General features: G+C 43.9%; 1 protein-coding gene across 1 annotated transcript; it reads left to right on the top strand.

The window, feature by feature from the left end:
• Nucleotides 1–340: 340 nt before the first annotated feature.
• LOC146173461 (retinol dehydrogenase 7-like) lies at nucleotides 341–12,985 on the top strand. Its single transcript, XM_084584961.1, has 5 exons — nucleotides 341–1,095; nucleotides 2,501–2,707; nucleotides 6,423–6,605; nucleotides 9,853–9,985; nucleotides 11,175–12,985. Exons 1-5 carry the CDS (start codon nucleotides 891–893, stop codon nucleotides 11,506–11,508), a joined length of 1,062 nt encoding a protein of 353 aa, XP_084441087.1. The 5' UTR covers nucleotides 341–890; the 3' UTR covers nucleotides 11,509–12,985.
• The last annotated feature ends 525 nt before the right edge of the window (nucleotides 12,986–13,510 follow it).

Below are 13,510 nucleotides of genomic sequence, written 5' to 3'. Positions count from 1 at the left end.
AATGTGGGCTTTCTTGCTGCTGTTTCTTCTTTGGCTATAACTGGCTGTTATTTTTAATATAGAAAAATGCAGCTCTTTCTTTTTTCATTTCTCATCGGTGGTGTTTTAAATGCGGGAGCTTTTACTGCTGTTTCTTCTTTGGCCATAACCGGTCTTTCTTTTTACTATAAAGAGACGCAGCTCTTCTTTTTTCAGTCGTCATCGCAGCAGGGGACTTTTTTAACTGTTGATGCACACGTGCTCACCACGTGGCCTGCACGATAGCGCGCCGCCCGACCACTCTGGCACCTAGCATTCATCCGTGTCCAGCTATTGTTGCGTTACAACACCGTGGCAGCACGCCAATTCGTCGCACTTCTTGCACGCTTGGCCGCATTCTTTGCTCTTTTTTTCCTCGTTCGTTCGGACGCTGTCTCGGACTGTGATGCATCTTTCTATCTTTTTGTTTCCCTTCCCCGTCGGTGGCGACCGGTTGTAGGAGAAGCGGCCATCCTTCAAACACCGAGCGTCATCCTGGCCCTTTCGATTTCGCTGATACTACGTGTGTTTCAACCGCCGTGTTGTGAAAGCCACCTTGTGGCAACACCGGCCTTCGGTACGTCGCCGTTGTGTTATTTATTTCTTCGGCGCATGCCGTATTCTTCGGGCATACGCATGAAAGAGTCTCTGTGGGCATAACACAGGTCAAGCTCTCCGGAAAAAACGCTGTGCCCGCATTGATAGCTGCGCCAGCTGTGGCCGAAATCGACACTCCCCTCTCTTGCTCACGCCGCCGTCCCCGGCCTAATCAGGACAGCTCGCCAGATAGAAGGTAATTGAGCGCGTCACTGTCGACCGGGCTACACTTCATTGGCGTGTGTTGGTGTGCATGAAGACGTCGACTGAAAACAATGAGGACATCGTGGTTACTGTTCTTTGCGATTCTCTTCCTGCTATGGCAATTATGGGATGTCCTCGTACCATTGCGACACCTCTCGATGATCGTCGGTTCAGTGTGGGTCGCTCTTCAGCTGTCCTACAGATTGTCCCGCTTCATCGCAAAATACATCTGGGTGACCAGAGTCAATGGAGACGGAAAAGCTGTGCTAATTACTGGTGAGTAGAGCTAACCAGATGGAATATAATGTTCTCGGGTTGATATGGTGAAATAATTTTAGCTCATTTTGTTCCCCCTTCTTTACAACTAATTATACTCAGCAGCATAGAAATGCACTAATTCTTTTTTATTTTTACTTCTTTTCGATAGTCCAACTGTATGCCATGCTCTAGCTCAAATGACTATAGACACCCAATCCTTGGTTGGGCCATTTTTTTTAATCATGCGTAGCGAGAGGCTAAATACCCTTCACCACCATAACTTATAACTGAATTTCTTCTTTTACCTTACTTTACTTTCTTAACTTTCAATGTCTGAGCGATTGCAATGACGTCGAGGTGGCGTACAGGCCACGTGAGAAATAAAAATGCTGCCATATAATTCCTGCTTCTTCAGTTCAGTTCAGTTCAGTCGTTCAGTCGTGTCCGACTCTTCGTGACCCTATTGACCATGCCACGCCACGCTTTCCGGTCTCTCACTATCTTCCTAACATCACATAACTTCATCTGCAGTGCCTCGAGGATGCCATCTAACCATCGCGTTCGCTGCCTACCCTTTCTCCGGCGACCCTCAACTTTTCCCAACATCAAATCTTTCTCCAGCGCCTCTCTTCTCATCAGATGACCAAAGTAGCTGAGCTTTAACTTTAGAATGTGACCCTCCAATGAGCAGTCAGGGTTTATGGTCGACAATATTGACTGATTTGATCTCCTTCTTCTGCTTCTTCACAGTTTGTAATTTCAACTTTTGAGTTAGGATAACTTAAGTGTTAAACCTAATCAGAACGCTAGCCGATAGAGCGATATATCGAAGATTTTCCCATCATTCGCGTGGCCTATATGCCACTTTGACGTCCTAAACATGGCTGAGGTGCTGCTTAAACCGAAACTAAAATAAATGGGATAACAATTCAATTATACATTATTTAGTGACCGTAAGCGAGTACCACGCGGTGATGCATGTACACTAATGTCTTACGCGTCACTAACAAGATAAACGCAATCAAAATGTGTTGTCTGTGCTCCCTTAAGCCCGGATCTCCTGGGGGGCAACACACTGGCGAGCACGTAAGCTATCTCGCGAGGCATGTCCAAAAATTTAGTACTTAAATACTTCAGCAGCTGATTTTCCGCAGGTATATCTCGTTCATCTAGTCGCTTGGGAGGCGGGAATCTCGGAATACATAATGGAGGATATTTTGGAATCTTTGAATGCACACTTCCGGTCGTAAAGAGAATGGCTACGAGTTGTGCTAGCGCTCGTGGTGTGTACTCCTGTGGACGATCTTGTGGAAACGCTCAATATTTTGTAGTAATAGCGTTGTAAACGTTCCAAATTCGACCGGTACGCGTTTCTAGTGGCGGGTCGTTATAAGTTGTTCAAAAGAGCCGCTGCATTACGCAGGATGCGACACGGGCTTCGGTCACCGTCTGGCCAAGAGGCTGTCCCGTAGCAACTTCCTGGTCTTCGCCGGCTGTCTCAACTCCCGGAGTGACGGAGCCGAAGAGCTTAAACGCCTCTCTAACGTACAGGTCTTGCAACTGGACGTCACCAAGCAGGAACAGATCGACGATGCCCTGAATGTCGTTAAGGAGCAATTGGGCGACAGAGGTCAGTGTGCATGTTATCGTTATGAGGAGGAAGGAGGGTACCAGAAAGAGGAATTGTCGCGGACCCAGTGTGTATGTGTGTGTGTGTGTGTGTGTGTGTGTGTGTGTGTGTGTGTGTGTGTGTGTGTGTGTGTGTGTGTGTGTGTGTGTGTGTGTGTGTGTGTGTGTGTGTGTGTGTGTGTGTGTGTGTGTGTGTGTGTGTGTGTGTGTGTGTGTGTGTGTGTGTGTGTGTGTGTGTGTGTGTGTGTGTGTGTGTGTGTGTGTGTGTGTGTGTGTGTGTGTGTGTGTGTGTGTGTGTGTGTGTGTGTGTGCACGAGTGCATTATAGCTACATGATGAAGGGAATGAGTTTTGAAAGAAATAAAAAGTGTGGTAGAAGTTCAGGTAAGTAGTTATAGAGCTTGTGCAGGTACTTAAATTCAAGCGTAGTCTTTGTTCCGCTGTGTTTTAAAGCACCCCCGCCTGGATGCGCCATTGGCATCGTTTGAAGCAATGACAGGGGCTAAATGCGGAAGTAGGAATCTAGGGAACATAGCAGCTTGGGCTTGGTGATTCACCATGACAGAAGCCTACAGATGTCCAAAGAATGATGACGCAAATAAAATATTTATCTGAATGGAAGATCGTTGTCAACAGGATACGTGAACAGCAGGAGGTATATTTATCCGGTGACGAGAGTAGAGTATCAAGTGTTCCACTTCCACTTCAGATTGTATTTGCTAAGTGCTACTGCATATGCATTATTGCACTGTTGTCCAGTATGCTGTACATGCGTAATGTTCGTCATCACCCATCTGTTCATTTCCGTTCCTACATTTTAAATATAATTCGTTGCAAATGCCCGTTCTGTATCATATGCCTTTCTTAAGAATCGAGTAAAAGAGCGCTAGGGGAGATGAGGGGAGGGGAGTAAAAAATCATTTGGTTGCTAGTCAGCGCATGTGTCTGTCGTTCACGTGTTTCGTCTCCACTAGCGCTGTTTTGCTCGATCCTTAACCATGCCATACACTTAGTGCATTGTGAAAACTAACATTTTAAACTACTTGCAACTTACATGATAGGCCGGGTATATTTTTGCACTGTTCGCCTTGAAAAAAAAGATTACTGAAATCAGTTTGAATTTCTATTGGATTAAATTCCTATATACTAAGTGCCTACCAAAAGAAAGGAACATATCAGCGATTCCGAATCACCGAAACCCGGTGTGCTCAACTAACACTTTACTGCGCGGCTGGATAATGCTCGAATCGTAGCCCTGAGCCTGTTCCTTAGGAGCATTAGTTGATCTGATCAATTCAACGCATAAAGTAGGATTAATTGCCATAATAGTTAAACCTCAGTGTGCTTGCAAAGATCTAACTGCCCGTGCAATTGCAACGCATCCGATGCGCGAGGCCACACAGAGAGGTAATGCGAAACAACTTTGTAATGTTTTCAAGGAGCAATAGAGCGATGAGAAAATGGCTGCAAAAAATTACTACACCCTGTACACCCCGTTGAAATTAGCAGAAATAAAAGCGGACCTAGCAGAATTCAACGGGTCAGCAGACATAAGCAACCCGCTCGAGCCGAAAAGCATAAATAGGGGGCAATGAGCCGCGAAAACAGGTTTAAACTTATAGAAGCAATGAACCTGAACGTGCCTTGCAATTTCAATCCTTATCCCGCTGTTTTCCTGGCCTTACCGGGTGTTTTTCTGCACCGCATTTTCCGCAATAAATAGCGTGATCTCAGTGGGAGTTCAAACGTTACGTTTGTAACATCTTAAGCAGATATAGCCGATAGTATTTTTCTTTTGCTGCTTTTGGACATATGAATCAAATACAATAATACTATGTCCTTCGTTAAATTTTCCTTAATTAAACATAAAGTGTTCATGGGGAACTTCAATGGATAAAAACTGTGTCGCACTACAAGAGCTGAAGGCCTGTCATCACAATCTATTGCATGCCAACTACATCTACGTTAATAGCCAAGGGGTCTCGCTGCTGCCTCCCGGTGACGCACGTAGCATGCATACATATATCTATGCATACCATGTGGCATATTTTAGCGCAATTATATACAACATAAATCACGAGCTCGTATTAAACACAGTCTTGCGAGAATCAATATCTGTTTTGAAATCAATGTGTGCTTCTTGCATTAGTTTTATCACTTACTGCAATTAATACAACGTGGGTATACCCATTGCTGTTTCATTCATTTCTGGACATTTTTAGCATATTTAGCTAAAGAACCTGTGGTATTGCGACTATTTTAGTAACTCATCATCAGAAGAGCCCTGTTTTTGTTCAAGACTAAAAAATAGCATATACATAAGAACATAACGGCACGGACAAGGAGCTCGATAAGAAAGTGTTCTAGGCATTATTGCGTACTTAACAAACCACGGTCTTATCATGTGTGCCACGTTTGAAAGTCATTTTGGCACTTTACCAGTACTGTCATCTGCCGAAGGTTTCCACCAAGCGAAAATGTTTTGCTTTCTTCTGACAATTTTTTTTTATTTTATTTTTTGCTCTTCTGTTCGCAAAGTGCTTGCGCCTCGCCGCGATATACGGCACAATGAGGGTGGTGAATTGTTTAAATAACATAAATAATTTGTTCATAACGTTTTCTTATTTGTATTAAGGTATAAATGTTCTAAATGAAACTAAGAAATTTAGGAACACGTTATCGGCATTATTTTCAGTGTTACGACAGCGGCCTTGTTGAAGGAAGTTTGTAGCTTACCCTTGAGTACTTGGTTATCACGCAGAACCTCTGTAATAAAAAAATAATAAGGTGTAGCATTCTTTTTTGTTTCTTTTGAATGAGCAATTGTGAAAGAATGAACAGCTGATAATGCTCATTGGTATCTTAATTTACAGCTGCGGAAGCGAATGATGGACCGGAGAATACGCCACTGTGCACGAAAAGTCACTCTCGCGTTATCGCAACATTAAACGTTCGTACCTACAAGGATGCTTACAGTAATTCTTTCCTCAGCACATGCTTCTAATAGTGTGAGTTTTGAACAGTGGGACGTAAAAGAGTTTCTTATACAATCGTGCACTATCCTACAGAAAATAATAGTAAGCTGAACTAGAGACTGTTTTCTGGAGTATAAAAACCAACAATTTTTCGTGCATCCAAGCAGAGATTTCTCACACAATCTCTCCACACATGCACATATCGCTCTGTACTACATATTTTCACAGATCGCTGTAAGGGGATGACAACATTGATGGAGCAGCTGTTGGTGTTTTCTAGGAGCAAGGTACAGTGTGAGGCGAAATGCCACTGTCGCAATTACACACCCTTTGCAAGGTTTCCCCAGGCGGCGCAAAGCATCGGCCCAACATAAATATTGTGCTGTCAATGCGTTGGCCCTAAGTTGGGATGGACATTGTCAACTGAGGACTAATATTGCTCCTATGGTTTGTGCTGCCTGGGTTGTATTATGTTGTTACTACGCATGGTCACTCTCAGGAACAGACACTTGGTCTACAGTCGTGTTTTTTATACTTTTATGACATCATTTTCTGTTTGTTCGATGGTTATTACATGCTGATTGGGGGTGCCTCGCTACACGCAAATCTTTTATGATGCCATTAAGGGCATTCCGCAGAGAGTCAAACTTGCAAACCTACAGGATACACAAGAAGTCAATGTGATCGTTCCTTTTCATACGAGTCGCTGGTACAACGTGTGTTATCCTTTTAAACGCTGCAGTGCTGTGGTCCGTGGTTGCAAACGCTGGAATCGGAAGCGGCGGTCTTCTTGAATGGACGACGGTGGACACAGTTGTCAAAATATTTGACGTCAACGTGTTTGGAGTGCTACGAGTAATCAAGACATTCCTGCCTCTCCTCAGGAAAAGCAAAGGCAGGGTGATCACAATGGCCAGCCCCCTAGGTATGAATGCGCCAATATTGTTATGTTCTTTCGCGCATAAAAATTAATGAATAGGTCATTAGAGCCTTCCTAGTAAGCTTGAGAGCTCATCCCGTATGGTTTCCTCTTCGAAGTTTTATATCTTCTCTGCATGAACACTCAGTGCTGACAACGAATGTTCACAAAATGCTCCAACGCACTTACACCTGGTAAAAGATGAAGCAGAAGTTGCAAAAATACTTACTAATGCCACAGTCTTAAATCATTCACCGAGTCTCAGTAAAAGGTGAAACGCAAGTTGAAAAAGTACTTAAAAAGGCCGCAATCCTAATTTATTCACAAAGTCTCTGTTTTAAACCACGCTACCTGTGATCACATTCCACACGAGACGCATGGGCTGAGTGAGCAGTTATTCCCCTACAGGAAAAGTAAGGGAAAAAATTACATAGGCTATTTCCATATTCAGCACACCGAGCAAGTAACAGAAGTACTACGATGGTTTCCTCTCGCCCAAAGCATCAGAAACTGGCTTGGAGGAAACGCTTCACTCCTGGAATAAGTACAATACATTAATATAGCGCAAGATGTTATCCCCCACGTTTCAACCCTCGCCTGTACCCAGGCGTGACCAAGGACGACCAGGCTGTTAGACCAGTAATAACGTCATCTTTGGGGCCAAGGCAGTTCATAGGTATAGAGAGAAAGTGCTGGATACTTACCGGTCTGGTAAGTAGATACATCTTATCAAGTAGTTTATCTATGTCACTTTTCTGGCATGCAAATCATAGTTATTTATGCGACTGGCTAACGCTGAAAGAGGCGCTTAAAGAGAACGGAAAGTTAAAGCAGAAACAACCTACGAAGGAACCACATCTGATTCTAGTAGCGGAAAAGGCGGCGATTTGAAGGGGAAAAAACTGCAAGTGTTCAACGCTGCTGAACCAAATATTGAGCGAAAGCATTAGCTGCGGGTGACCGAGTGTTTTTCTATTCTTTTTTTCTTGTTCCTCAGCCCACATATCAAGCACCGCTTTGACCAAGCCGTATGAACGTGCCTTTGTGGCCTATAGGGGTAACGTAAATGCCAGGGTCCTAGCAGGCTGATTCTAACATAACCGTCCCATGTGAAACGAGAGATCCAAGTTGGCAGCTCCTGCCAGCCCACTTTGCCTAGTGTCACGTGGAGTGTGACGTCACAGTGTCACGTGGGTAAGACGTGGCTACCGGCGGCGCTACGCTGAAGGCTCGCAACCTAGAGTAGTACTGCTTTTGCAATAAACGAAACAGGGATATTATACCGCTCGAGACTAAAGGCCATGGTACGCCGCTTTTATATCTGGGACATGGAGCTTTGAGCGATGCGGCAGTTGAACGCTCCGAAAGAATTAACACTAGCTGTAAATCTTTGATATATAATGACGTCGAAAAGGCAAGGCGGTTTTATATTTAACAGCCATAAAAATAAGGCCTTCATGGCTGTGATTCCACTCCTTGTCTTCGGGCCTGGGAAACGAGCGCCAAAGCCGTAAGCCAATGTGAAGGGCGTTCAAATATAATATGATATCTTTTGCTGCATTTAATTTCGGAATCAAGGGTTGCCGGTGTCCCGCTTTAGTGATTTTGTCGATGTAACTTCTTACTAAGCCGGGAGTGTTTCCTTCAGTTCCTGGCCTCAGGAAGAGTTTTGAGGTGAACGCGAAATGCGATTGAGCCGATTTTATTGTGCGATATAATTGCGCGTTACAGAATTCCACGCGGTCCAAATAAAAACGCCGCCCAGTAGTGTACTTTCACGTCGAAATTCCTAACTGAAAGTCGTAACTTGGTAAACGCAAAACTACACTGAGAAAACGTATTTCATACAAGCACTCAGATTCACCTTAAAACTCCAAGGTCGAAGGATGCACGAGGTGATAATTTCTTTTTTAAGGGATTACACTAGGAGTGCCTAACACCGAAACTTGTGTTGCGTCGGTGGCGACGTTGAAGTCGTATTTTGTATAAAGACGCTGTCGATAATGAAACATCGGCTATAATTAAATGTAGGCTGTACAAATCCTCGGCTAAAACGAAAGATTGTTTATGAGAAAATACTGCATGAAACACCACCTGCAGGCGCTTGGTAATGACATATCAATGAAAGGTTATAGATAGTAGGATACAGTTGTGATAACTTGCTGAAGGTGTAAGTAGCAGCATAGATTGTATTCGGTACAGCTCGGGCTTTAAGCGAGTTGATTGCCAATTCATTTGGCCGCTTTTCATAACAACCCAGCCCTTCTGATATCTCAAGTAAGCAGCTTTATGATTTCAGCTATAACGAAAGCTGCAAATACTGATTGAAAGGACCTCAGCAAGTTTTATAGCCATCTCGTAATGTTTTGTAGCCCATATTATTAGTATAATCATTTTATGACGTGCAGTTTTACTTGGGCGTCTTCGGAACGGAATGCGATCTTACACATGCAATTTCGAATTTTCATTGGTAAAGGCTGGTCTAGTTTCAGTAAATTGTCAGTTCGATCTTGAAACGTTCTAGTATAGCCGCACTTTAGACATGATTTGAATATGTGTAAACAAAGTACACTGTGATGCTTCGCGAAAAACAAGTTGATTTCCTTTTTTAAAGGATTGTTTAGCAGCGTTCTCGGTGGTTAGAACGGCGGTTAAAATGGTGAAGAGCCTGGAATGCTACAGGCGCCAATGACGCCTCACCACATGCATTGAACATGATAGCAAGTCATAAGAGATGCGCTTTCAGCGCTAGTGTTTGTTCGGATACTGTTATGCTTCAGTTAATACCTAACCTTTCATGTCGAGGGTTCTTTTCCCCGATAAAAGTGACTGCAAAAATTTACACCAAATAAAAACATTCAGTGCAATAAAATGCTTGGGTGATTTTGGCGGCCTCTCTGGATAATGAGAATTAAGAATCAGGTTACAGATCATGTAATATAGCGGATGATGACTGAAAGAAAGGCCATATGAGCTTGGGAAGCTTACGGGGACAATGTGCACTTGGGTGGCATAGTGCACGCTTCAGTGGAGAGCAGCTGGTGGGGCGTCTGTTGTGCAAGGATAATGCACTCAGGCCTGTAATGAGTATGCCTGATGAGGATGATAGATCTGGTACTAATATATCTTCACGCGTGTTGTTTCAGCTCTAAGACTACACTTTCTGTGTCAGCGCGACATTTTTAGCGTATCGCTCAACCAACGATCCTTTCCTCCCTTTTCCTCGTAAGTGAACTTCGTAATTTCCTTACAGGACGATTTACAGTACCCATGACTGCACCGTACTGTATGTCCAAGTATGCCGTTATCTCCATGATGGACGCCTTTCGTAGAGAATGCCACGGCAAGGGAGTCGAGTTCATCACCGTGGAGCCTTCAGCCTACAGGTAGTTACAAGTGCGTGCGTGCGTGCGTGTGCGCGCGCGCGCGTGTGTATTTGTGTGTGTGTGTGTGTGCGTGTGTGTGTGTGTGTGTGTTGGTTTGGTTTTGGTTTTGTGGGGTTTAACGTCCCAAAGCAACTAAGGCTATGAGACGCCGTAGTAGAGGACTCCTGAAATTTCGACCACCTGGGGTTCTTTAACGTGCACGGACATCGCACAGCACACGGGCGCCTTGCTTTTCGCCTCTATAGAAAAGCGGCCGCCGAGGCCGGTATTCGATCGCGCGCGTCCTTGGGAACAGTAGTCGAGCGCCGTAAGTGTGTGTGTGCGTGCGTGCGTGCGTGTGTGTGTGTGTGTGTGTGTGTGTGTGTGTGTGTGTGTGTGTGTGTGTGTGTGTGTGTGTGTGTGTGTGTGTGTGTGTGTGTGTGTGTGCGTGTGCGTGTGCGTGTGCGTGCGTGTGCGTGTGCGTGTGTGTGTTCATTGTCACTATTTCGACGGCATATATTTTATCCCCTTCTCATCCTCGCTAGCAAATTCATGGTCCCGGCTGCTCACTAGGTTTCCCAGCAACAAACGAGTTACTGTGGCAGCTAAGAATTCATCTCTTTATTATTCAATCTGTCGACCTCTTTCGCCGCCATCTTCACCTGAACCACACTAATACATGACCAGCTTAATATTTCTTTATCGTGAACCAGGCTGCACAATCATGAGCTTTCTGGTTTCATTAATTAAAGTTACGCAAATGCATTATTCACCAACATTTATTTCTTTTTGTCATGCCATTCTACATTACTGATGTCTTGGAGAAATTGTTTTTTTTTTTTTTGTTGCATTTAGCCATGTTATCTGTGATTGTAGGTCTGCTGAAAAAAATAATTGTACGTTCACTTTATCGCCTGAGCATGCAGATTATGTTGGGAAAGGGCCACAGACTGTTAGCGTTTCACAGGACCTATAGTGACAGGTTAAGGTTGTAATGTCTTACGTAATAATTACAAAGCGGCACATGATCTGTAACCCGGCTGAATGCAATCGACCTTGCACGTTAATTTCATAGCTGATTGCGTTCATAATATGATAGCGTTATTTAGTAAAAACGTTGCTTTTTCCGCCAAAGGTTGGAAACAGCTGACGCTGCAAAATACTTCTTGCTGCGTGGTTCTTTATTGTGTACTCTTGTCTTTTATTGCAGGACATCCATTATAACAATGTTCGACCCTCCCAAAGACGTCGTGATGCGGGAATTCAAGTTGCAAGCACCGGATGTTATCGCTGATTACAGCGAGGAAGAGATCACCCAGTGGTTGAGGATGACTGCCGAGTTTTCCAAGGCTCTTATCAGGGACGATCCAGAAGAATGCGTCAGTGTGATAGAGAGGGCGGTCAAAGAAACGCATCCAATGACCCGATATCGCTCTCCTTGGGGAAGTGACTATTCCTATCTACTCTTGCTCATATCCCTGCCAGCCGAGGTCGCCGACATCTTTGTCAACCTGATACGGAGGGCAAAGCTCAAGATCTTATAATAGCACCGACGCGGTGCTGCAGACTCATTCTCTTGGCCTTTGAAGGCGGGAGTGATTTTAAAAGCCAGTAACCTTTCCGCCATCAGCCATGGTTTTGTATTTGTGAGCTAAAGAAGTTCAGTCTCAGAACTGTCTTCTTTCTCAGAAGTTAACGAATCAATCTTAGAGCTTGTGTAGAGTCAGCCCATGACATGGAAGCCTACTGTGTTCTTTGCATTTAGCATGACAATGTGCAGCTGCTCAGTGCCGGGCCGCAAGGTGCATGACACTTCCGTTTCCTAAGCACAAATAGTGGCTTAAGAAGTTATGGCAAAACTTAATCTTAATTTTTTAGAAGTTCGTAGTTCACTTCACCTTACTGCTTGACTGCCCGGCATCCTGAGGGAGCATGCTATGCCCCTGAATAAAATGCTGGCGCCGGATATGCAATGCTGCTGAGGGATAATGGTGATGCCACCCGAACACGTGAATGTCGTAATAGCAGTGGCCAAGATCATGGCGATTGAGGTGGAGGAAGTTATGTCATTTTCTTCTGGTGTAGCAACTAGGACTTGAGTGGCATAGAATGAATGTAATATGTGATAACCGTTGCTGCGATAGATGGCAACTACTGGTGTGATGAGTAGATATTATCGGCATCAGGGTATGACTGTATATATGTGCTTCCACGTATCCATTAGCCTTGGGTTTCAAATTACACCTTCCATTGTTCCGCTGAAGTGTTCAACGGGTACGTTTTTGTAACATCGTGCTGACTGTGACATTCTCATCGAGCACGAAAACATTTTTTTAATTCCATCCTCAGCGGCTTTGTAATGCACCTGGGGAAGGGTGACATGCATTTATACCTTTTTTCAGAATTATGTGCCCATTTGTAGATGCAGTGATTGCTGAAACCAATTCTTCGGTGTACTTCGAGCGTCATTGCATTGTCCTTTCCAACGTGTAATATTCTTAGTACGGAATGATTTATCGTTTCTCTTGGCCTATCTGCGAATGTGTGAACTAGGATTGTAAGTGATATCTCGTCTAGAAGACAATGCCTTGAACCTAGCTGCGTTTGGTGAAGGTTGAATATCACACAGGGGTGCTTGAGAATATGAGAGAGCGGACACGTACTACTCCAAGTAATCACCTCAGCGGCATTTTAATATTGCTTGTACTTTGAAATACTTGCTGAAGCGGTCAACACTAAGCAGGTTAACGTTTGCTGAAATAAATATCTACTGCATCCTCTCTTCAACAATGGTGTGTAGAGAAACGCTGTTGGGAAAGAGCTCATACTCTATCTGCTTGGGGTTATGCTGGCAGTGTTGTCTACGCTTGAGCTTGCAACATCTTTGATGTTTTAGCGGACGGACGGTACATAAAACCATTCCAGAGATCACACTATGATGCGTTTTTCTGGAGCTTCATTAAAGAATCTTTCTGACTCCAAGGTAGGTAGGCAACTCATTTTTCAGTAGTGCCCAGTCGGAAAAAACTACACACAATTTTCTGATGTTACGACAGAATTTATGTGCGAGTTTTGACGGGAAACTTGTTGTGACAACAGAATATTCTGTAGTAACATCAGAAATTTCTGTAGTTACAACAGAAAAGTGCTACAGAACTACAGACAACAGAAATATACTACAGAAAAACTACAAAACTACAGAAATGTACTACAGAACTGCAGAAAAATCTTATGGTTGCGACAGAACTACAGGATATTTTGTCGTATTTTGGACACAGTTCGGTAGTTTGTTTTGACTGGGTGTAACACATGTATGTGTATAAATGTATGTGCATACTAGTGATACAGATACATGTGTATATGCGCACATGTGTACGCGCGGAGCTTCGTAGAGTAACGACGCTTTGTACTCGTTGTGCATCAAAATGCGCATATATGAACACACACATTTATTATACATATGTATTTTGATGTAGTGCAATAAGTACAAAGTATCCCTTCTGTACGGAGCACTGCGTAATGTGCCGGCAAACATTCTTTCATTTA

The sequence above is a fragment of the Amblyomma maculatum genome, chromosome 11 (genome assembly GCF_055883805.1).
Source record: "Amblyomma maculatum isolate TAMU_Amacu chromosome 11, ASM5588380v1, whole genome shotgun sequence".
In the NCBI taxonomy this organism is placed as follows: domain Eukaryota; kingdom Metazoa; phylum Arthropoda; class Arachnida; order Ixodida; family Ixodidae; genus Amblyomma; species Amblyomma maculatum.
This window is presented reverse-complemented; position numbering and strand designations above follow the sequence as displayed.